At 35.8% G+C, this 24484-nt stretch overlaps 1 protein-coding gene across 1 annotated transcript; it reads right to left on the bottom strand.

Moving 5' to 3' along the window:
* Positions 1 to 17651: 17651 nt before the first annotated feature.
* Positions 17652 to 18381, bottom strand: LOC149951343 (death-associated inhibitor of apoptosis 2-like). The gene is made up of 2 exons (XM_090169644.1): positions 18282 to 18381; positions 17652 to 18082 (listed from the first exon to the last, which is right to left on the bottom strand). The coding sequence occupies exon 2, from the start codon at positions 18073 to 18075 to the stop codon at positions 17710 to 17712; it is 366 nt and encodes a 121-aa protein (XP_090025770.1). The 5' UTR covers positions 18076 to 18082; positions 18282 to 18381; the 3' UTR covers positions 17652 to 17709.
* Between the last annotated feature and the right edge of the window lie 6103 nt (positions 18382 to 24484).

The following is a 24484-nucleotide window of genomic DNA, read 5'->3' as shown; positions in this document are numbered from 1 at the left end:
CTCGCGTGGCATGCAGGGCTTGCCACCACCCTCCTACGCATTGTAACCCGGCCACCTGAATTAATGGCTTCAAAAGTCGCATGATGACTTAGGCCTAGGGTGGTGCCTTGGGTATTAGCATAGCTGATTATTATTATTATTATTATTATTAATGCTGTAAGCTTACTTGTTCCCTTTCTAGCACATAAACAATTAAACATATTTGTCGCCTCAAATTCACCATATAATAAAAATGATTCACGCACGCCTGTACGCGTTAATGTGAAGCTCAATTGTCGTTATATTGAACGACATATCGCTTAAATTTGAACAGGAATTCAGGTACATTTGATTGCCAAAAGACTTAAATTTGAATGCCGGAACGCTTAAATTTGAGCGCCAAAAGACTTATGCCTACATTTGAATGATAAATCCCGCACATTTGAAAGCCATTTCAGGAAAATATGATCGACCCAAGACTTAAATTTGAACGCCAAAAGACTTAAAAACCAAAAGACTTAAATTTGAACGCCAAAATACTTAAATTTGAACTCCGGAACGCTTAAATTTGAACGCCTAAAGACTTACATTTGAGTGATAAATCACGCACATTTCAACGCCATTTCAGGTAAATATGATCGCCAAAAGAGTTAAATTTGAACGCCGGATCGCTTAAATTTTAACTTCAGCAATCAAAGATGAACTGTGTGACTATTGGCTTTGAATGCTTTACCCATTCAGGATTGAATCTTCGCTTTAAATATTGTATGTTAACCTAGCAGTCAAAGATGAACGCCCCCGTGAGCACTTACATTTGAATGGTAAAGCATTCCACCACAGTGGCAAGGCATTGAATGCTGATCCATTCAATTTCTAGTGTTGTGTTTTTAGAGTGTATGGAGGAGTACCTTGTAGTATTTACATCTGAATAGGGGCTTTCTGTGAAAAATCTGCAATATATAAAGAGTGGTAATGATGCGAGGAGATAATTTTTAATTGTTACATTCAGCCTTCTGACTGCATCCAGAGAGAGTGAGACGTTCGGAAGATTAATGAAGCTTCTGGAGTAGGGAAGATTTTTAAGTAAAAAGCAATTGTGATAAAATAAATAATACCTTTAATGTTAATGAATTAACTGAGTTTAGTGCTCTTGATTGAAAAATATTCTTTCCAATTGTAACAGGACGGAGGAAATTTTTCAAAGTTCGAAAAAATATGCAAGAGACAGCAGGATAAAATTATATTCCATCGACGCATCGGCCCTAACAGTAAATAAAAAAACATTACAGTAAATATCATTCGTATTGACGTATTATAAGTCCCAGCCCTTGTGGGTTAGGACACTAAGCCAACGTGCAAAGATATCACTCAAATATACACGCGAATGTGTATTATTGATGTGCGCAGAGTTCATTCGGTAGTGTGCATCTGCAAATAAAAATATTTGTACTTCCAAATTAATAATGTAATCATGATTTACAAAGAGTATTGTACCATTGGCTCTTCAATTTTAAAAGCCGCATGTGTTGATGAGCGTTACTGAACGTAGCCCAGTTTCGTGGTTTCTAGACAAAACACGTTGAAAAGAGCTTTAACTGTAAAAAATAACGCGAATTAAAACCTTATGTTCAACGATTGTAACGTGCATATTAAATACCTGCTTCTCCAATGATGCGCTTAGCGCAACATTCTCAATTCCATGCTACCTTCGTTAAAAATTTCTACTTCTTCCGCTAAGCCTATCGCTTCAATTCCCACGACAGCAGCAAAAACTCCCATTGCAGTTTCGGCAAAATTCACTTTACAAATGACATTAAAAATGTCGGGAAATTTTAACCGGAAGTTGGGAATTCAAAACAAGTAATACGTCACACTAAAGCAGCTATTCAATTGGAAAAGCAAGAGGGGAAAGAAGAGGGAAATCAGTGAGCTCTCGTCGAATGGTAGGGCCGAAGCAAGTAGGCGGTTCCCTTCTTACTTGCGGGGTCATGCAGAATACGGCCGAATGTTTAGTATAGTTAGGCTTAGTACCATTTTAATTTGGTTCGTCACGAGTCCTTTGGTAGAGACGAAATTTTCCGGGTTAAATCATTTGTGACGGTCAAATGGTCAATACATCCATTTCAAAATGCACGTTAATCCGCCAAAAACAATCGCTCGTTAATCCCAAAGAAAATTCTTTTATTACTGAAAAATACGTCTGTTTTCATAAATAAAGGTAGGCGAAAGATTTTATTTAGTTTTGTTTTGTCATAATATGCTTATGAGCATTATTGGATTTAAATATTTCGATCTATACCTCGGTCACGAAGAAACCCTTTCTCAAAAAATCAACACGTCCCCGATAAAAACGGTGCACCTAACCTGGGGCTTGATTCTACTCTTATCGTTAGGAGTTAACGAAAGAAAATTTTCGTTGGCTCCATTGAAATTATATTAGCTAACGAAAAATTATTTTCGTTAAGTAGCTAACGATAAGAGTAGAATCACGCCCCAGATGTGGAACAATTTCTCATGAACTAAGCTATGAAATACCAGTAATTTATTTTCGCACCTCGGAAATTACTTCTTTATTTTTTTAAAATTTGTGCGCGGTTAAACCATAGATATGGTTTGACACTAGTCAATTCGCCAGATTTGGAAATTTAAGAGTAAGTGTAGGTTGCAGTAGAGTACCCGTCGAAACATAATTAATCTATGGGCGTAACTACCGCTTAAAACATGGGACATTGCTTTAAAACTTTAATGAAATTACGGGAAAATTGTTTAATCCACAAAAAACTCTGTATACAATTTATTTTAACCGAAGTCATAGTAATGTACAAATACGAAGAAAACTAAATAGTTTGCGCTACCTGTGTAGGGCTGATTTGATCCACATTATTCCTTCTGCGATAAGAGGTGCATTTTAAAATTTTATTTAATTCGATACAACTCTTATAGAGTAGTATCATTGTGACGTCACGCAAAGCCACGTATGATATTTTCCTTATAGAAACAAGTTGGCAAGCCAAAATATACCTCTCCTCGGAAGAATGGTCCCTAGTGGTATTAATTTCTCGACACGACCCCCAATGATACCTCCGTAATTCAGAGTTATTTACGAAAAACGTATTCTCGGTTCAAACCCTGCCCGGTATAAAATTTTAATTTTAATTTAAATAATTGAGACGAAACAATCGAGTTAAATTTATTCAGAATATTATAAATTAAGTAGTTACAACAGCGAGTTAGACTCAATAAAACAATGCACAATTGAAATTAACCCTTTTTACAGTACATGTTTATCAGTTGAATATAATACTAAGCAAATTTTAATGAAAGAAATATCTACAGATGGTAATTGTATTTTTCTCGCTTACGAAATACTTGCCGCATCTTTAACGCTCATTTTATTTCAACACTCGTAGACGTTGTGACACATACCGCATGAAAAGACCAATGCCGTCCAATTTCCAATATCATATAATGACTTGCACACCCAGGAAATCATTGACTGCGTTAGAAATCGTAGATATCCAAATATCCACACCAAATATATTTACAAGAAGCAAAAACCTTACCATCAACAAAGCACAGAGAGATACTTGACTAACCGCCAGCTCTTAAAGCAATAAACGTTAAATTATCGTCTTTGAATTAACACAACTATATATACATGTAGGTCGTTAATAATACCCGTAAATAAATAACAAAAACTAACAAAGTGGACCACCCACAGGGTCTACCCTTTAACCCTCTTATCTCGGCTGACTGCGCTAAAACAAGATTTAACCTTTAAAATTTCATTCGTAAAAAAACCAGATTAGGCCTTCATAAATTCATTAATAAAAAAAGACTTTATTACCTATTATGCTTACGATGCGTGTCTTAATTTCAGTGAACCTAAGCAGCTATCGGTGGTTCTGTGGTAGAGCGCTGGACTGCCAAGCCGGATGGTCTGGGTTCGAAACCTGGGTGGCGCATTTGTTTTTAATCAATAGAGAAACGCTAAATTAGAATTTCTTCGATGCAATAATTTCAATTTCAATTCTATTTCAATTAAACCAAAATTTCGTACTCTATTAAATACGCTTCCGATAAAGCTGAAGGTCTAATTTTCAATAAGGCGTAACAAGTGTCGGTGGTTCGGTGGTAGAACGTCCGCTTGTCAAGCAGGAGGTTGAGAGGTAGCATTACACTCAGCACTCGGTCCGTCCCTAAGTCATTAAGAAGAAGTTGGAGAGAAAACGCCCATATAAACACAACAGACTCAACATGCACAACCATCAGAACACAAACACAACAAATTCAACACTCACAACCTACGCATAAACATTACAAAAGCGTAATACACCAAACCGTCACGACGGTGAGCGAAAAAACACCAACCAAACCCAACCGCAAATGATTCCGTTAACGCTCACCGTCACACGGTGGTTTTGCCAACCCTTCGAGAAACTGCGAACGCAGAGATCTCAAGAAACTGCGTACGCAGTGATTACACTTTGCACCGAAAATGCGAACGCGTTCGCAGGCCTGACAGACAGACAGACCCACAGACAGACCCACAGACAGACCCACAGACAGACCCACAGACAGACCCACAGACAGACCCACAGACAGACCCACAGACAGACCCACTGACAGACACGGTGATTGTATAACCCCTCGGAGAGGTAAAAATCACCACATGCTTGTAGCGCTTGTACAAAATCAGCTAGGCTAATACCAAAGGCACCACCTTAGGCCTAAATCGTCGAGAGACTTTTAAAGCCATTAGTTCAGGTGGCCGGGTTACAATGCGTAGGTTGGTGGTGGCAAGCCCTTCATGCCACGCGAGCCAACAGCTCCCTACACTAGATAGTCTAGCTAGTCCACTTAACCCCATACAAGTTCTGATTCAGAATCGCGATCTCCAATTAACGCGTCATTTGATGATATTTTCAATGAAAATATTTTAAACTAGCCAAAAAATGTGGAGAAACTAATGCCTAACGACGAGTAATGTAATAGGCACTACTTCATTCGCTCAAATTAAGACAATTAATAATTTTGTAACATAAAAATGTAATATCTTAAAACCCTGATTTAAAACTACTTAGATTTAAAATTAATAAAAACCTTCGCACAAACAGTTGGAAGGCTATTAAAACCTTATTTTTAATAATTCCCTAACTAAGGCCAATCGCGCACTCCTCCTTCAAAGTCGATTATACGGTTTATAACCCACCCGATTGTCGAGCATTGATTGATTCGGATTTTCCCTGGATTTGCGGATTTGTAGTGTTTAGTATTTGCGTATCGTTCCTTAAATTTGTAAATTTTTATAAAATCTATCGGTATTTGCTGGTATCGTAAGTTTGTTAGAGAATTTTGTGGATTTTGTCTTTATATTTTAGTTTTTTTGGTTAAAATCCAGTATTCTTAAAAATTCGAAATCACTGTCGAATTTTTGTCTGAGACTGTATTGGAATCCACCCAACCTGGAATCCAGATCATCGACAGCCTTCCAGGGACCGGGTGCCCACCAATGAGTTCCACCACACCACAAAAATAGGAGAGTAAGTAACTGTCAAGACTTAATTTATCAGTAGAATTGCAAAACTGTGGTGCCAATACTCATCCCAACATTCTACAACCTGTGACCTTGCAACAATGGCTCTGAGCGCTGCCTGCTGTGTTTGCCCTTCAATTAGCTCTTTTTAAATATGGCGTCTGTTACGGCATCTTCCTCAAGCAATTAGTCTAAAATTCAATTAAAATGCACGTCCTTGTTTCTTTCTGATGTTAGTCAACAATTGATCTGGGCTGTGCGTGCCCTCAATTAGCTCTTTTTAAATCTGCCGTCTAAAGTTATTTTTCAATGCATAACCTTGATTCCTCTGATGTTAGTCAACAATATTTAATTTCAATCATCACTTTCAGATAGCGTGACCGCCGAATAAATTTTTACGAAACATTTCGTGATTGCTAATATAGGAATTTTATTTTTTTCAGGCATTTCTAAAAGTGGTCTTCTCGAAAACCAACGCTTCAAATCCTCCCAGTCGTAGCAGCGAGACAGATTCATCAACAGAAAGTGACTTCGCGTTACCTTGAAGGGTGAATCTGGAAAAATGAGCAGACGAGAATTGAAGAAACACCAGTGCACTGAGTGCGTCTATGCCACGAACGAAAAGAGGAATTTTATTGCTCACAAAAGAAAACATACCGGCGAGAAACCATTTCAACGTGACCAGTGTAGAAAGTATTTTTCACAAAAGCGCTATTTGATTTCCCACAAAAGAACTCACACGGGCGAGAAACCGTTTCAGTGTGACCAGTGTAGTTACGGAGGTTCACAAAAGTGTAATTTGATTTCGCACAAAAGAACTCACACGGGCGAGAAACTGTTTCAGTGTGACCAGTGTAGTTACGCATCGGCATTCAAGAACTGTTTGATAAGGCACAAAAGAATTAACACGGCCGAGAAACCATTTCAACGTGACCAGTGTAGTTACGGAGGTTCACAAATGAGTAATTTGATTTCGCACAAAAGAACTCACACGGGTGACAAACCATTTCAATGTGACCAGTGTTGTTACGCATCTGCATTCAGGAACTGTTTAATTATCCACAAAAGAATTCACACGAGCGAGAAACCAACTGGATCTCCAAAGCGTGGATACTGGACCAGATACGAGATAAAATTATCTCCCTGTGAAAAAGCGCATCACGCTCAGAGGGCAAGGTCACACAAGTGCCCAATTTGCGACCAGACTTTCGCCACGAAAAGAACCCTACGATCTCACCTTCGAAATCATGGTCTTCCAGGAAACCAAAGTGGCGCTTCAACCAGTCTCGACCCAGAACCAGGACAGCGAAGATCGCCAAGACTACAGCTGATTGAGAGCCTTTGTCGTCAATGGGGAGTTAGGTCTTGCCTGGTGCAGCTACGACGCGTGACAAATGATACCATTCAATCTTGCACCGAGAAAACTGACTCCGCCCACATCGTAAAATCCGAAGTCCCCGACCCGGACGCCGATCCTACCGCGACCCTACCCATTAAGAGGGAAGCGGTTCTTGGAACTGACAACCTCGCAGTCGATATCAGCGCCAATAAAGAAGAGCCCCTATATGGCTTCTTGGAGCTTGTTGGTGTTCCGTCAGTCGTCAAACTAGAAGAGTTGGGATATCGGACAAATGGGGATAACAACCAGGGTGTCTCAATGAACCCGAACACTGTCGTCAAGGTCGAATGTGGTTACGAAGAACAAAACTTCTGAATTTTATTACCAAACTTACGAAACCCTTTTTTTATTTGTTCCCAACTAATTAAGGCGCATTCCACGACGTGTTTGCTTTTTAAGACATGGACCATTAATTGGCTTTTGCAAATTGTGTTTAATTTATACAAAATTCAAAATTAGCCAATCCTATAACATCCGGTAAATGTTGGTTCATCCAAAAGGCGTAGAGATTCCAAATTGGGAAAATTTTCCGATCGACTTGGACATTTTCTCTTATCTATTTAATCTAGAGTTCTGAAATCGTCGGGGTGTAGGTATTGGCACGGACACGTTTTAATTTGTTAATTTCAGAATAAAAAATATTTTTTTACCGATAGGCATCGGACAAATAAAATTTGCTTCCCATAAGAAGGTCAATTTTCAATTTGTTATTACGTTTTGAGCAAAAACAAGTAGAGGCTACCTAAAATAGCTATCGGACGCCCCTCAATATTTATCCTGTATCTTCAAATTTATTTTAGCTGGTCCCTCAATTCGAAAAGTACCAACTCTATTCAGTATGCAAATCTAAGTTGTTCATATTTGAGAAGAGATATATTGAATTAAAAGTGGTTCGTACAAAGTTTTCGCTTCGAGAGTCAACGAGGAAATCGTACACGAAACTTTACTTGGAACGAAATATAATTATTAAATTGAGCATATTTAGACTAAACATTTTGGCGTAACCCTTGAGATTTTGATTCGTATTGCTCTTCGCAGGCGCAGAGAGAAAGTTAGTTACATTTCATTTCGCCATATATAGTACGGGTAAAAGAGGGTAGGTCAACCGCAAAATCTGTCCCAACTTGCAATGTGCCTCTAAAAAATGCTTTATGGTGTCTAGTTTGAGGATCCGATGAGTCCGCGGGGTGAGAGGGAGCGATTTGGGTCGTGTTTATTGTCGTACCCGGGGACATTTTCCACGCTGTATCGAATGCGACAACCGGTTCCGAGCTATGAGACATCGCTGCGTGAAGACGTAGGACCGCGCAGATCTGTCTTCGTCTTAAAGCTGGGTTCACACTTGACGGAAAATTCAAGGCGGTAAATCATACGTCAGCGAGATTTTTTGAAATAACGCAGACGTTCGACGGCAGGGGAAATTGCTTCCCACAACGTCAGCGGAAAGGTTCAGCGCATGAGCAGTAATATCTTACAGCCACCAACAAAATGGACGTCTCGTCTGGTGAAAGTGTTCTAGTTTTAAGCGCCGTTACGCGCAATAAATTACATGATGTTGTTAAGCTTGTTTTCCACTAGCGCGCGTCATAATGTTATTTTCGTTACGCGCGTAAAACATTTTGAACGTGTCAAAGCTGAGAAACGCGTCGTTGCGCGCGCCAGTTGAAATCAAGCATTATACTTAATGTTTGCTAGGTATCGTGATAATGAACGTGAGTTTCGGTGAGGGAAATATTTATGAAAGGAAGCAGCAAGGGTTACAAGAAAATCTTATAAGGGAAATAAGGCTCAATGATCCTGAAAGCCACTTCAGGTAAGACTAAAATCAATGGAAAATGAGTGTTTTTATGAATAATTAACGTAGTTTCTTGAACTGATGTTTCCGAATGACAAAAGACGAATATGACGAAATTTTGGTAATACCACTTATTTATAACCCAGATAGCCGGTTCAGAAAATCTATTTCTCCTGATGAAAAGTTATCTCTGACACTGAGGTAAATTACATAAGGAAATATTGCGTTGTCCATGTACACTCTGTTTGAAAAGTCTTCGACAGCTGAAATTTTTGCCCTCTTTTTAATTCTGCTAGAAAACTATAATAGATAGTTCGATGAAACCAATTGCAACTTGGCGGGAACCGTCAAAACTCATTTTTGACAACTTAAATATTGGTTCTACGGCACTGACTCGCGCGTTTTTGAATTCACAATGGTTGATTCATATTTAGAAAGTGGAAAAATTATCCCTCTACAACCAACGGTTGAGAAGTTATAGCGTTTCCAAACTTTCCTCGAAACTAGAAAACACCTAAAATGCATCAAGCGATTATAAATAACGCAACTTCGACGACAATTTGGAAACGCGATAACTTCTCAACCGTTGGTTGTAGAGGGATAATTTTTCCACTTTCTAAATATGAACCGGCCATTGTGAATTCAAAAACGCGCGAGTTAGTGCCGTAGAACCAATATTTAAATAGTTGTCAAAAATTAGTTTTGACGGTTCCCGCCAAACTATTAATTTTTGGCGGACGAAACCAATAAATAACGAAAGATATTGGAAAATAAATAAAAGTTGCAATTGGTTTCATTGAGCTATCTATTATAGTTTTCTAGCAGAATTAAAAAGAGGGCAAAAATTTCAGCTGTCGAAGACTTTTCAAACAGAGTGTACGCTTAACCTCAATTATTATATTTTAGACATCTGATTTCTGGAGAATCGAAGACTAGTTTATCTTTCTCATTACGAGAACGTGAGTGAAAATATTTCGAATAACATCTCAAATAGTCTATTTATTCCACCAAGTACTCCTAAAGACATTGAAAGAATAATTTCTAACCTAAAAAATACAAATTCAAATGAACTAGACGACATCAGTGTTAAGGCTATAAACCTACTAAAAAACCATATATCTACTCCCTTATCTCACATCTTGAATCTGTCTATTGTTAACGGCATCTTCCCGGATATATTTAAACACTCTATTATAATCCCCATTTTTAAAACACGGAAAAAAGATATTATAGGAAACTATAGACCAATTTAATTAATTAGTAATATCTCGAAAATATTTGAAAAATGTATAAAAATTCAATTAACTACATTCCTTGAAAACAACAATATATTATCAAAAAATCAATACGGCTTCCGTCAAAAATTAAATACAAATGATGCATTATTAGAAGTTACAAATTACCTATATAATTCCCTTGATAGTAATAAAAAAGCCATTGGTGTTTTCATAGATTTAAAAAAAGCTTTCGATACCGTTTCTCACCCGATATTGATTAAAAAACTTGAAAAATATGGTATTCGAGGCTTAGCTTTAGACTGGTTTAAAAGTTATTTACATGACCGCTCTATGATAGTTAAAGTAAATAACACTTACAGTGACCCTCTTCCTTTAATTTATGGTATTCCACAAGGAACCATTTTAGGACCCATTCTATTCTTAGTCTATGTGAATGAAATATGTTACATTCAGATAGATGGTCGTCTAATATCTTTTGCGGATGATACTCTTGTTCTTTGCAGTGCTGATAATTGGGACGACGCTCATAAAAAGGCCCAAGACTCACTAGATAAACTATTTGAGACTTTAAACGCTAGACTACTCACTCTAAACGGAGATAAAACAAAATATATTTGTTTCTCTTGTAGAAAGACTATAAAAACTTATAATTACAAATTGAAAATCCATAACCACACTGATACACAAGACTGTACCGATGAATGCCTTGAGTTAGAGGAAGTCAAAAAAATTAAATATTTAGGGGTAACTATCGACCAAAAATTGAAGTGGGATTCTCATATTAATAATGTTATCAAAAAATTACGCTCATGCCTTTTTAAATTCTACGAAATCCGTGGCTTCCTCCCTTTAGTATGGATAAAAAGTGTATATTACGCAGTAGTTCAATCTATACTAACTTATGGCCTAATTGCGTGGGGCAGTACTTTTAAATTTATTATTGAACCTTTAGAAATTATCCAAAGAAAAATCATAAGAATATGCTTACGTAGAAATATTTTCGAACATAAAATAAATTTATATAATGACTTTAAAGTCTTTTCCTTAAGACAACTATACGCAAAAACAATCCTAATGTATACCTTTGTTAAACGTGATAAACTCTTGAACCATAATGTCTACACTACCCGTTGGGTTTCAGATGGTAATTTAAACATTGAAAGAAAAATAAAAGCTCTAGGTCAAAAAACTCCATTCTATCTTGGATCCAAGCTTTACAATATTTTAGATAAAGATATTAAATCTTGTAACAATTTTTATATATATAAAAAAAACTATATGGTTGGAAAACTATGGTTACAGGAATTTATATGATTTTTTGAGTTTTTGATTAACCGTTACTTTACTTTACTTTATTTTGTCTTTTCTTTTCTTCCATTAATTATATTTAACTCATTATGTAACTAAGAACTCTAACTTAATTGTAACACACAAAGGTCATGACGATTATTGTTCACATGTTTGTATTATTATCTTATTTTTTCTTTTTTCCCCCCATCACGCACAAGCTATTGCTTATGTGGATAATGGGGTGATGTATGTAAGCGTAAATAGTTTTCACAAATGTATTAACTTGTGTCATCAATAAATTATTATTATTATTATTATTATTATTTAGACTAGGAATAAGCGCAGTTAGTAATTGTATAAAGGAAACGTGTCAAGCTATATGGTCTCAGCTTTCACCTGTCTACTTAAAGATACCCGAAACAGAACTGGAGTGGCAAAAAATCAGCGACCAATTTTGGAATTTGTGGAATCTTCCACACTGTTTAGGCAGTCTTGATGGAAAACATATTATTATCCAACGGACATATAAATCAGGTTCTCTGTACTATAATTACAAAGGGTCCTACAGCGTTGTGCTTATGACCCTTTGTGATGCGAAGTATAAGTTCATGATTTTTGTATGACAGAGCGATGGAGGAATTTTTTCACGATCAACCTTTGGTATCAAGTTGAACACCGGACGTATGCCTCTACATAGACCATCACTACTATCGAATTCAAAGCAAACATTTCACTATTTCATCGCAGCAGATGAGGCGTTTTCCCTTTCTCCTAATATCACGCGGCCTTACTCTCGAAAAGGATTAAGTATGGAACAACGAATTTTTAATTATAGACTCAGTCGAGCTCGTACATTTTGAATTCTCACTGCGAGGTGGAGAATATATCACAATACAATCAACGGGAACCCAGAAAATAAAGATAAAATAAAGTTATAAACGCCTCGGTTTGTCTGCACAATTTTGTTTTGTCTAAAGATTCCGAGAAACCCCAAAATCAGAAAATGTATATTCCATCTCAAAAATATCTTGATCATGAAGGCCTTAATGGTAACAACCGATATTAAATATGCAGAGACCTCTTCTGACAAAAAAGTATAATAGTTATGTCGGTAAGCTGAGAGATAGTTTATCTCATTTATCAATAATCAGGGAAGTGTACCTTGGCAACTTGAACGAATAACAAATAGATGCATTTTTCAACTATCAGTCAGTTTTCAAATCTGATTAATAAGTAGGTCTATATGCGTAATATAGGTATTGTTGTTTGGCTGAAAATAAGGAATTTGAAATCCACAAGTAAAAATAAATTTATTTTTCTGTTAAGAAATAAACCTAAATGATTAATTTTTTGTAAAATTAATTTTATATAATTTTCAGTGAAAATAAAATAATTTTTCGCAGTAAAATTAAATGGAAAAACTATATACAATTTTGTACTTTTTAAAAAAAAGTGATATTTTTTACTTTTCAATAAAATAATATTGTACTTTTCGAAAAAAATGGGTAATTGTAAAAAATGAATTGGTTTTTCACTGTTAAATTAATTGTAAAGAAACTTTCAATTTTGTACATTTTAACTATTTTCTACTTTAAATAAAGTGAAATGGTTTTAAAAAATGTAATATGTTATATTTTGTACATAAAAATAAATACTTTTGTACATTTAAAGATATATTTTTATATATATAGGTAAGGAAATATACCCTGTAGTTTACTTTTGTAAAGAGTAAAATAGTTCTTCAATTTTAAATCTTGCTTATCTGTTAAACTTCTGAATCTTCCCATTAAACTGCTAAAGTAGTGGAATATTTCTTCCTTTTCGTCACGATTCTGGTTAGCAGCAAATTGAGTAAACAAAGTCTTTTCTGAAAATTTCCATCATCTTTTTTCATTTCTTTTTCTTTTTTTAGTCTCCGTTGCTTTCGATGAGTTTGAAGTTTTTTCAACCAAACTAGTACTTCTATTTTTAATTAATGGTGTAGTATTAGAAGCACTTAACTTTGATGAATTAAATTTTTTTCTTCATCATTCTCATCATCAGATTGTAAGCCACCACTGAAAATATTTCCAACCCCGATTTTGAATTAGAGTTAAAGTTATAACTTTTATCATAAGTAACATAATAACTATAAGTATGACACTTCCTACTCTCCCAATTAATTTTTTTATTGATAGTCTGTCTCAGCAATGACCATATAAATCATTACATCACAAGGACTGACAACGCTCCGCGAGTTGAATTGGAACACATTTCAAACTTTATTTTGGTTTCTAAAGGTAGTTCTTTTCGAATTTAAGACCCAAACACGTTTTGGTTTGTATATAAAGATATGTTTTTAGACGAATTTACAGTTTAGAATACTCCGATTACGAAATCACTATCATTAACCGACATAGTTAACGATCATACTTACTTGTATTATGTTTCTTATGCTTTTATGAACAAAAACATACATATCCAATCCTTGTTCCATGGAATTCAGTAAAATATGAGCTTTTGCATCTGAGTCACCTACATCGTCCAAAGAATTACTCAGGTAGAAATCTGTATCTGGTAGTTCAGTTAAACTAGAATCATTAATTACAGTCCTTAATAAAACCAATTCACCTCAGTTAGGATGTGAACTACAGCCACAGCCAACTTTGATCTGCTTGTTGTTTATTCGCACAGAATAAAGAAGTCAATCTGAGTTGCAACTTGCATGTGCAAGGTTAAATAAATGTTATTACTCCCTGGTTCCATTGATGATTGCAGGAAACCATCCAAAACATTGTACAAAGGCCAAGTAGGATTTGGCACATCGTCCACTGCAACCCCACTTCTTTTAATTACAATCTCCCTTACAATCTTCCTATATCTGTCTCTAAGGGATTTCCAAGTACTGTATGCCTCTTCACCTACAAAAAAATAATATTAATGGGGATCAGTAGAATGTTTAAGCTTATCAACTTACCTGTTACTCTAAACAAGGCTCCAATGGATGCCCATCGGCTATCCTTCAGATGTGTATCTTTGTAATCGTCATTGGCCAAGTCAAATAAGTATGGATATTTTCTAACCTCTTCGATGAACAGTTTTTTGTTGATATTATTTTTTTCGTGGGTGGGCGATTCGTGGAACTTTATTTATTTTAATTTTTGGCGCCATCCTAGGCTCACAAATACGTTCAAGACAATCTATGAAGAAGCAGATAGTGCTTCTGAAAATGACAATCTGTTATTTTTTTCTCGCAACAGATTGCAAGCATACAGATAAATAGATATATATTAGATATTCCCCTTAGTTTATCTGATGAGGTACGATCTTATTTCTTTATCTGAATTATCTATCTGAACAGTTGCGGGCCAATATCTGTCTACCAATTAAGATAAGAGTTATAATTATGTTTTTTATTTGTTTATTTTTGTCAATTGGATAGTTTTAAAATTTATATAAGCAAAGCCAAACGAACTCATCAACTGTGGCTATCGCGGATAAGAGACAAATTAAAAAACAGATATGAATCGAGTGACGAAAAATATGTTCGGATTAGCACTGACTGGTAACTGTTATCTGTAGATTGATATGAAAATTCGAAAATCTGCTAACTGATCGGATACCAAAATTTGCAGTTTATCTGTTGTGTCTAACAGAAAACGAGTTCGGTTAGACGCACTAGAAGCAGACGACAAAATAAGTTCGTTAGTTCTGGAATTCTATCATTGGTTGTATGGCAGAGCGGCAAATAACACTCGAGCCAAAATTATTCTGCGGATTTGGCCTTCTGCTACGGTACTTCCGTTCGAATATTTTCTCCGCTTAACGAGTACCGCCGTGTTTCAGTCGTACTTTCCGCCGAGTGTGAAACCAGCTTAAAGGCTGGTTTACACTAAGGCAAAACCGCCGTGACGGCGGGCGCTAACTTTTGAAATCCTCGTTAGGTCTAATAGAAAATTTTTGCGTTCACGCCCGCCGTCACGACGGTTTTGCGCTAGTGAAAACCAACCCTAAAGCTCGCAGCAATTCCGACCGTTAAGTTAAAGTAAATTACTATTTTGCTTGGATTTTATGTAGTATTGGTTTATTAATTTAAAAACAACGATAGTTCGAGTGTATCCCAAACTAGTCAAATTTTTTCATTTATTTTAATAAAAAATCTTATACACTTGAACTTTCGTTGTTTTTAAATAAATAATTAAATGGTTTTAATTTATACCAAAATTTGTTCTTTTCGAAACACTGTAGGCCGTGGTCTTCTACTCTTGACACTCCATCCAGCTCTCCCGTGTAGCGCCAAGGAAAGGTTACAGACTTCGCAAAGGGGCGCTACGTAAACGCCTAGAAACTGTGGACACCCGGGGAAAATGCTAATTTCACTAGTGCTATTACTAATTTACTATTAACTTCGGTTCATTAACGTCTAATAAAATTATCTGCAGATTTATGTCTACCAGCTGCGTTCCATAATGAAGTGCATTTCAGCATTACTTGAGTATGTAGGTCGTTAAGGAGTTAAGTTGCTTTGATGCATTTAGTAAGATCCGTGGTGGAGCAAAGACTCAGAGTGTGGGCGCAGCACCTCAAATGGTGCGGTATACATTGATTGTCATAGTTAGTCGCGTCTTTGGCTTTTGAAAGTTGATGTGGTTAGGTTTTCCGTCGAATCATTTTCACGGTCGCCATTGCTTAATTCAGAATCTTCGTTCACATCCGTTTGGGAAAGCTGACCTCCAAACACATTGAAAGTTTTCACGAAGTTACTGCCGTTATCTCTAACGGTGGCGATGTTCAATAGGGAAAAAGACTTGCCATATATATTCGTGGTAAAACACCTCATTGGTTTTAATATGTTTTCCGAAGTAACAAACACTTCTGTCAGAGTTCAGTATGGTGCCAGTATAAGTATCATAACGCCAATAAGTTTGATAATGAGCAAAAACTAACCCCTTAAAAATTTTCAAATTTAAACAGCATCAAGGTATAAATCGGCCCCTAAGTGTTAAAATAAGACCAAGTACGATAGTATACTAATTCATCACTTGTGGTAATTACGATACTTATATTATCAGATATGGTCCTTTCAAATCTGAACTAGCTTGTAGGACGGTATTTAGAGTTGTGGCGCCTCTGAAACTAGCTAACCAGAGCAAATACAAAGTACATACGCATGAAGAGATTACAGTTCGAGTCAGTGGCGTAACGAGACATTCGTCAAGGAGGGGCTCGGACTACGTTTAAGTTTAGAGGGGGTAGACAAGGGGTTAAATTTAGTTCAATGAAAGATACGCCCAAGTGGGGTGTTTGGACACGGAAACCCTCACCTTGTCCACGCTACTGTTTTGGTATAACTAAATCTTCCAATTAATCTTTATAGAGTCTGGAATTACACGTAGACCGCGTTTTTTCAAAACGACCCAAATTCGGAGAAAAGGGATAATTTTGAAAGGCATTAACACAATGAAGGAATAGGTTGATTACGAAATTCAGCCGTTGAAATTTCCACCCCCACTGAAGTGAAAACTAACTTTCCCTAGGTCGTCTTAACTTACGCTCAGGAGAATGGCAGAAAAAAAACCGGAACGGACGACGTTATGACGTTGAGGAACTACGTTCAATAACACTCAACTGAAATTATTCGTGAAGTAATCGTTAAGTTACTATTGATTAGTTTTGGAAACTTTACGTTAGAGCTACTCTTAAGACTTGTTAGTTCCGTTGACCACAGCTTACAAAATGTCGTCAAAATTGTTTAACGGAAAACCTATAAGCGACACCTTTAATCGAAGGTGTTTTTGCAAAGAAGTCAGAGAGGGGGATGACCTTCTGGTGATTGAGAATTTCATTCTCAATCACCAGAAGGACACAAAGCTGTAGCTCCCTCCGTTCACCCGTTCCTCCCGCCGTTCACCCGCGCCTCTCCCCCAACTCAATCACCAGAATTTCTAATCACCAGATTCTCGTTCACCCGCTCTCCCGTTCCTCCCTTAATCACCAGAATTTCTAATTACCAGATTCTCGTTCACCCGCGCCTCTCCCCCTTAATCACCAGAATTTCTAATCACCAGATTCTCGTTCACCAGATTCTCCCGTTCCTCCCTTAATCACCAGAATTTCTAATCACCAGATTCTCCCGTTCCTCCCTTAATCACCAGAATTTCTAATCACCAGATTCTCGTTCACCAGCTACTTCCCCCCATCCCCATTCTCCAAAATTAGTTTTCCTCGCGCATATATCTGGAGATTAGATTTTTACCCGTTTGCTTATCGCTTCAGAACTCCTTAATTTTCTAATCTCTAGGTAATAAAAACAAGTTATTTACATTTAATTTTTTATTTTAGAACTTTGTTTTACATGTTAGTAGGTACTATGAGATATTCCATTAGATGGTTATCTTGTACATTACACAATTAAAACAAATTAAAGTAGTTAAGTTTACAGGCATTTAAATGGGGTGAAACGATCTCCTGCAACTTAATTTAATTAAAAGTTCTAACTCACGTATTTGTAGTGTTTAGCAGCAGTATCGTCTTCTTCTTCTTCTTCAGGTACAGGTGAGATGCATTTGTCAGAGACCGTAGTTACTTTTGGCGTCGGGGGAATGTCCCATTCTAGCGAAAGGTACTTTTTTTCCGATGGTGAATTATCCATCGACGGACAGTGTGGAAAGCATCTGGCGTGTTCAAGTTCTGGTACGTCTCCTGATTCCCAGTGTTCTAAGATTCCATGGCATTTGTAACATCGTACTTCATCGCCCCGCTGAATATAGTAGAATCCAGCCTTCGCTAGTTGCTCCTTAGTGACGTGCGGATTTTTCCAGTGACGAAACGTTTCAAGTCGATACACTTCAATGTCCATAGCTGATCTAGACCAAATACGTTCTATAGTTTCAAATGATACATTCTCTAAGCCTACATTTACCCCTAAGTCTACTAAACCTAATTTTATCAATATGGTTAAATTTCTACGCTAAAATTCTCAATATAAACGCTTTTTTCAATATGCAAATTGTTTTAAATATGTCTAAAAATATAGTCTATTACAAAGAAAAAATAGTTACTTACTTTACGGGTAGAAATCCATTGTCGAGCTGTAGAAAAGACTGAGCGATCCGTCAGCAGGTCTTTACTCGTCAATGCGCCGTAGAGAAATGACGCACGGAAGATTAATTTATTCCTATCTTGTTGAGAATAATTCATCACGTGATCTAAACTTCAAATAACCCTCAAATTCTATTGGCTGTCTCTCTCTCTGACAATTTAAACTGCCTCTAATGATTGACGACACATATTAAACCACTTGAGTATTTGGAAAAAACCCTTTGCTACTCGACGGAGAGTTTTGGAAATACCACGTTGACAATTTTCAAAGTAAATTGGCATTAAAATGAAATGAAAGGTGTACAATACCCAGAAATTAATTTAGTTGATATCCCTGAAATGATTATAATCGACTCCCCTTAATTGATTGATATAACTGATAACGAGCTCCCAGAAGTACCCAGAGTAACTTTACCCGATTCTCCAGAAATGGATATAATAGATTTAACTGATACCCAAGACCCTACCCTTTCCTTAACTATAGTAACTGATTCGCAATTGGAACGTTTAAAAGAAATGACAATGGTACGAGATTATCTTAGAGAATATCAAATCTGTTCGCACCCTATCGTTAATTTACCTGGTTACTGCTCATTGGTTGGCGCAAAAAAATCGTCACGTGTTAAATTAGGCAAATTAGAATAGCTGAAAATACATTGCGCTTACTTCTGATACAACTTTGATAAAAATTAATCCTGTTTCGGGGTTCCCACTAGAGGAAATCTTAGAGACTATTAACTCGGTAGAATACACTATTTTAGCAATTGCAGATATATACTGAAATGATTATTGTTGGATAGGAAATAAAAGAATCGTGCTACGTGTCTCTCCTCGAGTGGGTCCAGGAACTAAAAGAACGCCGGGTCGTATATCTAGAGATTAAATAACACTTGAGATAATCGAAACTTCAAGTCCTAAAAGTTATTTTAATCTCGGTACGGGTAAAGGGATATTTGGAATTACTATGTAATAAACCTTGTTGAGGGGGTAGTAAAATTTAGGCATAATTTCAACTTTACGCGTCAAGAGTGTCGCTAAATAGGGTTAAATCATTGTTTTTTTCTAGTTAGAGAAACTTTAAGTTGTACACCGTTAATCAAAAAAATATCGCAAAAATGTTTCCGTAAAGTTCAATTTCTTTTGATTCAGCTGCGTTTGTTATCAGATCCATGCTGCCCTGTGTATCTTTGTACAGGCCAGATGTCGCTAGATCCTTCAACGAATAAATATTTCACTATATTCGGATCAAAATAAATTTATTTATTTTATTTTTATACAGATTTTTTTCATTTTTTTTGCCTTAATTTCAATTTTGGGAGTCGGTACCCGTTTCACCGAAGATGAAGATGCTTCGTTTTATTCAGCGTTGGGTTAATCGCCGTGTAAAAAAACATCTAGCATTGCATTAACTTTTTCCTCGTCCTCGTCCGAGACCCCTACAATACGTCTCTCGATCTATAAAGTAAAGAAATCAAAATAATAAGCTAAACGATAATCCATACCTTCTATTCACTAGTTCAATTTATCACTGTCTCATATATCCACTATCGTACATACATACATACTATAACTTACTAACGCTTTAGTCTCCGCAAGTTTTTATGTTGTATAATCAAAGTTTTGAATCGAATAATAATAATAATAATAATAATTAGATCAAAACAAATTTCAAGCTTACGTTAATGTATTCCCTTGAGTGAGGGCCCAATCTTTGAAAAATCTTCTCAATGACGACATGGGTAGCTAGATGGACGTCGATGTAACCTTCGTCCTCTTGCAGGTTCAATTCACGTAAATACCAGTTTTTATATTTTCTTAACATTATTTCTAACGTTCTAAACGAAAATTGTTTTTCGGTTGGCATATCAGGCTTAAAAGAAAACCTAAGAACTGCTTTAGTTACACGCATATCCACGTTATTTTCCATAGCTAATATTTAGCCCTTAAACTTGCTCGTAATTACGAAGAATGTAAAAATGTAGAATGCTCGCTCCTATATTTATGCCAAATCAGAAATCACTTGACATAATAACTTCATTTGGTACTTAAAAACGGGGAGAGGTGGGAGGAGGGGTTTGGTAATTTATAAATTTTTATAATCAAATGTACCATAGCAAAAGTATATAAATAATACAAGAAGTGCACTAATTATTATTTTCGCTCGCCAGGTAATTTCGTTTGATTTCCGTTTCGCACGGACGCAGATAACATGGTAACGCGACTACAGCGAACCGATAAAGCTAATTAATAAAATATTGTCAACCATTTGATATTAGAAATGTTAAAATAAAACTTTTACAGATAAATCTAATTTATAAAATATTGCCAATTGAGGGTTTGCAAGTTAGTTTGATTATAGGTTTTGAGTGTTAGAAAAAACTGCGTTTCGCTACATTACACGGTGCGTTTAAGAGGTTAGAGGGAGAGCAAAGACTATTTATACGCTTCGCTTCGCTTAGATACGCATATGCTTTGTTGACCTCTACAAGAGTTACAGACCTAGACCAATCAACATTTTCTGTAGACTTTCGGTTTAAAGTTCGGTTAAAGGCTGAAAATAAGATAGAAGACTTAATCAATATGTTTGGTGAAATATATTTTTCTCTGGAAGTTTGTGTAAATATGACTCAATTTTCATGATGACTATCAATTAGTTTCAACTTCCACATTAACAACCAAGGCTTCAACTTCTTTATAGATATTACTTAGAAATAACGCTAAATACAGGGTTAAATTCAATTCAAAATAAAAGACCATGACAATAAAAAATAACCTTTAAAATATAAATCGTGAAGAAAATGAAGTAACGCGACTTTTAAAATTAGTATAAAATGTTTAATCCCTCTGAAAACGTGAAAATTCATATAGGACAAAACCCAAATACATGTTTACTGAGCTTAGCACTCTACTTTTTCAATCCTCTATTCTCAATGGTGGCCTCTATTTTTACCATCGTCTGCTTCGTAAACTTTATGGATGCATTGGAAGGGCTCAAATTAAGCTAAGTGGGTACACTTCTTGTTTAATTTATATACTTCTAACCATATTAAAGTATCAATTTTAATAAAAGGAATTCAACTTAAGTGTTGTTTTGCTATCTGAAATTCGAAAACAAAGAAGGTAGTACAGGGGTACTTAAGTTGATTTTAATATTTTTTTTAGAAATAACTTAAGTATACAGCGAAATAATCATTAGTGGTATCTAATTTTTTAAGTGCCCACATACTTCTCATCTCGTATAAAAGAGGGTCATTTTTGTACTATAAAACCATTCCATTCCTGAAATCCGCTACAGGAAAATCTGCAAAGGGATAAAAAACAAACATATATATATATATATATATATATATATATATATATATATATATATATATATATATATATATTTATATATATATAGCTTTAATCAAATAAATAAATATATTCCTTATGGATTATAAGTTCGCGAAAGGTGTGTATTATATTTAATTTCTTACATTTCGTTTCATTATTTAATGATTTTTTTTATTTTTTTAAAAAGTATGTCTTACTCTGAAGTCACACTCTGGTTTTGGAGTTACAGCTTCAATTTTTGATGGTGCCCCAGCCGTGTACTTAACAAACGGTGTCAATAGTATCGTTGTCTCAATTCAATCTTGGGATTGTCTTACTGAAAAATGGTCCTATGTCATTGACGCTCTGGGGTCACAAACAGGAATACGATTTACTCTACCAACGCCTACTATTGAGCAGTATTCGGATTGCTGTTACAACCATTACTTTCGCGTAACGTCGACAGGCGGAGAGTTTAATGGATTCTGCAACCATTTAGTCAAAAGTATTTGCTAGATGAAATGTGTTTAACTGGGAGTTTGACGCTTAGCGTACCCCAGGTAATTGCGTTCGATCAGTGCAAACCCAGAATTGATGAGCAACTTTCCGTACTTCGGCAAAATCAATCATCCATCACCACAATGTATGAAGTTCTCGAATAAAAATTCAGAACTTTCTATAGTGTTTTCAAACCTTTGGAGAGGAGAGAGAATCCGTGTGGCTTTTTAGAAATATACAGTGGATTCCGTCTCTCAAACGACTATTCTAAGCCTTTGGAAAAACTCTTTTTAGAAAAATTCTGTGGGAATTGCCCCTTTGAAATATATTCTCTAATGAATTATTGTTTGAACGATATAAAACATTTACAATTACTGTTGGGAGACATACTGTAATTTTCTAAACAATAAACAAAATACGAACCATTTTCATGTTTTATTATTATTAGGAATATGGATGAAAAAAAACACACATTAAATATTTATTTCAAATATCTGTAGAACCGAAGCCTCTCGATCCTCTTTCTGTATCTTCTTCAATTTGCTAATACAAACCAAAACAGGAAAATTGAAATAATAATAATAATAATTTTGGAGGGTGGAACATATCAATTTAACTCACAAGGCATTCCATAGGTACTGGCATCGAAATACATTCGCAGATAAGATGAGCTATTCGTTCGCCTCTGAAGATTTTAAATGCGTTTTTCCCGTGATTAATCAAGACAACCCCTATTGTACCAGTGTAATTTTTATCTATCACACCTACTAAAACATCAATACCATGTTTTACGGTAAGACCCGAACGAGTGGGTAGAAATAAATAAATAAATATAAAACATGGTATTCGTTAAATAAATATATATATATATATATATATATATATATATATATATATTTGCTTAAAACTATGATTTTAAATCGATAAAGTGAAACACGTAAAGTGTCCCTGACCAAAATTGTTTCACAAACATCTGTACCGTTTAATAAGATACGAGTATGATAACGATTTCTAGAGCCCTATGTTCGATAATGATTCATTAGGAAAATTTGAATATAGTTTAAATTTTTAATTACTTATTTTTGGGTTGACTACCAATTTGGAGGACTACTGTTTTGATTTTGATATAACTAAATTTGATTGGTTTTCGAAAGGAGTATAAAAAGGGTAAACAGAAAAATTGAGAGATAGTATTAAGAAAACAGCCAATTCGAATTGTTTCGGAATCGGCTCGAGGGACTAAGTACGTAGATATACGTCAATTGTAAATTCTAAACTTTGTATATATATTATATTTAATCATTCATTCTTACTAATTTTATAGTAATGGATCCTATTTCCATAACTTTGGCCTCGGGAAATGAGTACGTCGGTACGACAACCGAATCTATGATTTGCTTTCACTGCGACGAATGTACGGAAGAATTGGCTGTAAGAGGTGGAGGACTCTTCTTTTGCTGGGGGTCGAGAGTGCGCGCATTATCAAATGGGTGTAATTTTTCGACATGGTAATGTCTATACCAAACACATCCCCGGGCATCTTATAAAGGAGTTCCCGCCCCATCTCCGTTGTACGTACTGTGGAAGAAGAGGGTCGAAGAGAAGCCGTCGACGGGAGGAGTGCTCAGCGTTCGATTTCATGGGATGCTGTCATTTAAATAAAGTTATTGAAAGATTGAAGCATTTTTTGTATACTTAGTTGGAATCATATATTACCTACTTTATCAAGTCAAAGTTATTGAAGTTTAGTAAATTATACCCGGGATATAAGTTATCATGTTGACTTATAACCCTAACTTAATAATTTAAGCAATTCTTTTCTCTCTCTCTCTCTTAAAGAAATCTTATTGTAATAAGCTTAAAAATTTAGGAATAAACTTATATTATAGGATGAAGAAAAGTCAATAGACATTTATTTGTAAATTATTCGCAATTTTATTAATTTATTTATTTATAAAACGAACTACAATTCGGTCTCTGGGAGGCTTAGGGTAATGACAGCATCCCATGAAATCGAACGCTGAGCACTCCTCCCGTCGACGGCTTCTCTTCGACCCTCTTCTTCCACAGTACGTACAACGGAGATGGGGCGGGAACTCCTTTATAAGATGCCCGGGGATGTGTTTGGTATAGACATTACCATGTCGAAAAATTACACCCATTTGATAATGCGCGCACTCTCGACCCCAGCAAAAGAAGAGTCCTCCACCTCTTACAGCCAATTCTTCCGTACATTCGCCGCAGTGAAAGCAAATCATAGATTCGGTTGTCGTACCGACGTACTCATTTCCAAAGGCCAAAGTTATGGAAATAGGATCCATTACTATAAAATTAGTAAGAATGAATGATTGAATATA

Source organism: Leiobunum rupestre, chromosome 3 (genome assembly GCF_980474605.1).
Source record: "Leiobunum rupestre chromosome 3, qqLeiRupe1.1.hap1, whole genome shotgun sequence".
Classification (NCBI taxonomy): Eukaryota; Metazoa; Arthropoda; class Arachnida; order Opiliones; family Sclerosomatidae; genus Leiobunum; species Leiobunum rupestre.
This window is presented reverse-complemented; position numbering and strand designations above follow the sequence as displayed.

Coding starts and splice junctions, on each gene's coding strand:
- LOC149951343 (XM_090169644.1), bottom strand. CDS start 18,075: ATGGACATTGAAGTGTATCGACTTGAAACGTTTCGTCACTGGAAAAAT.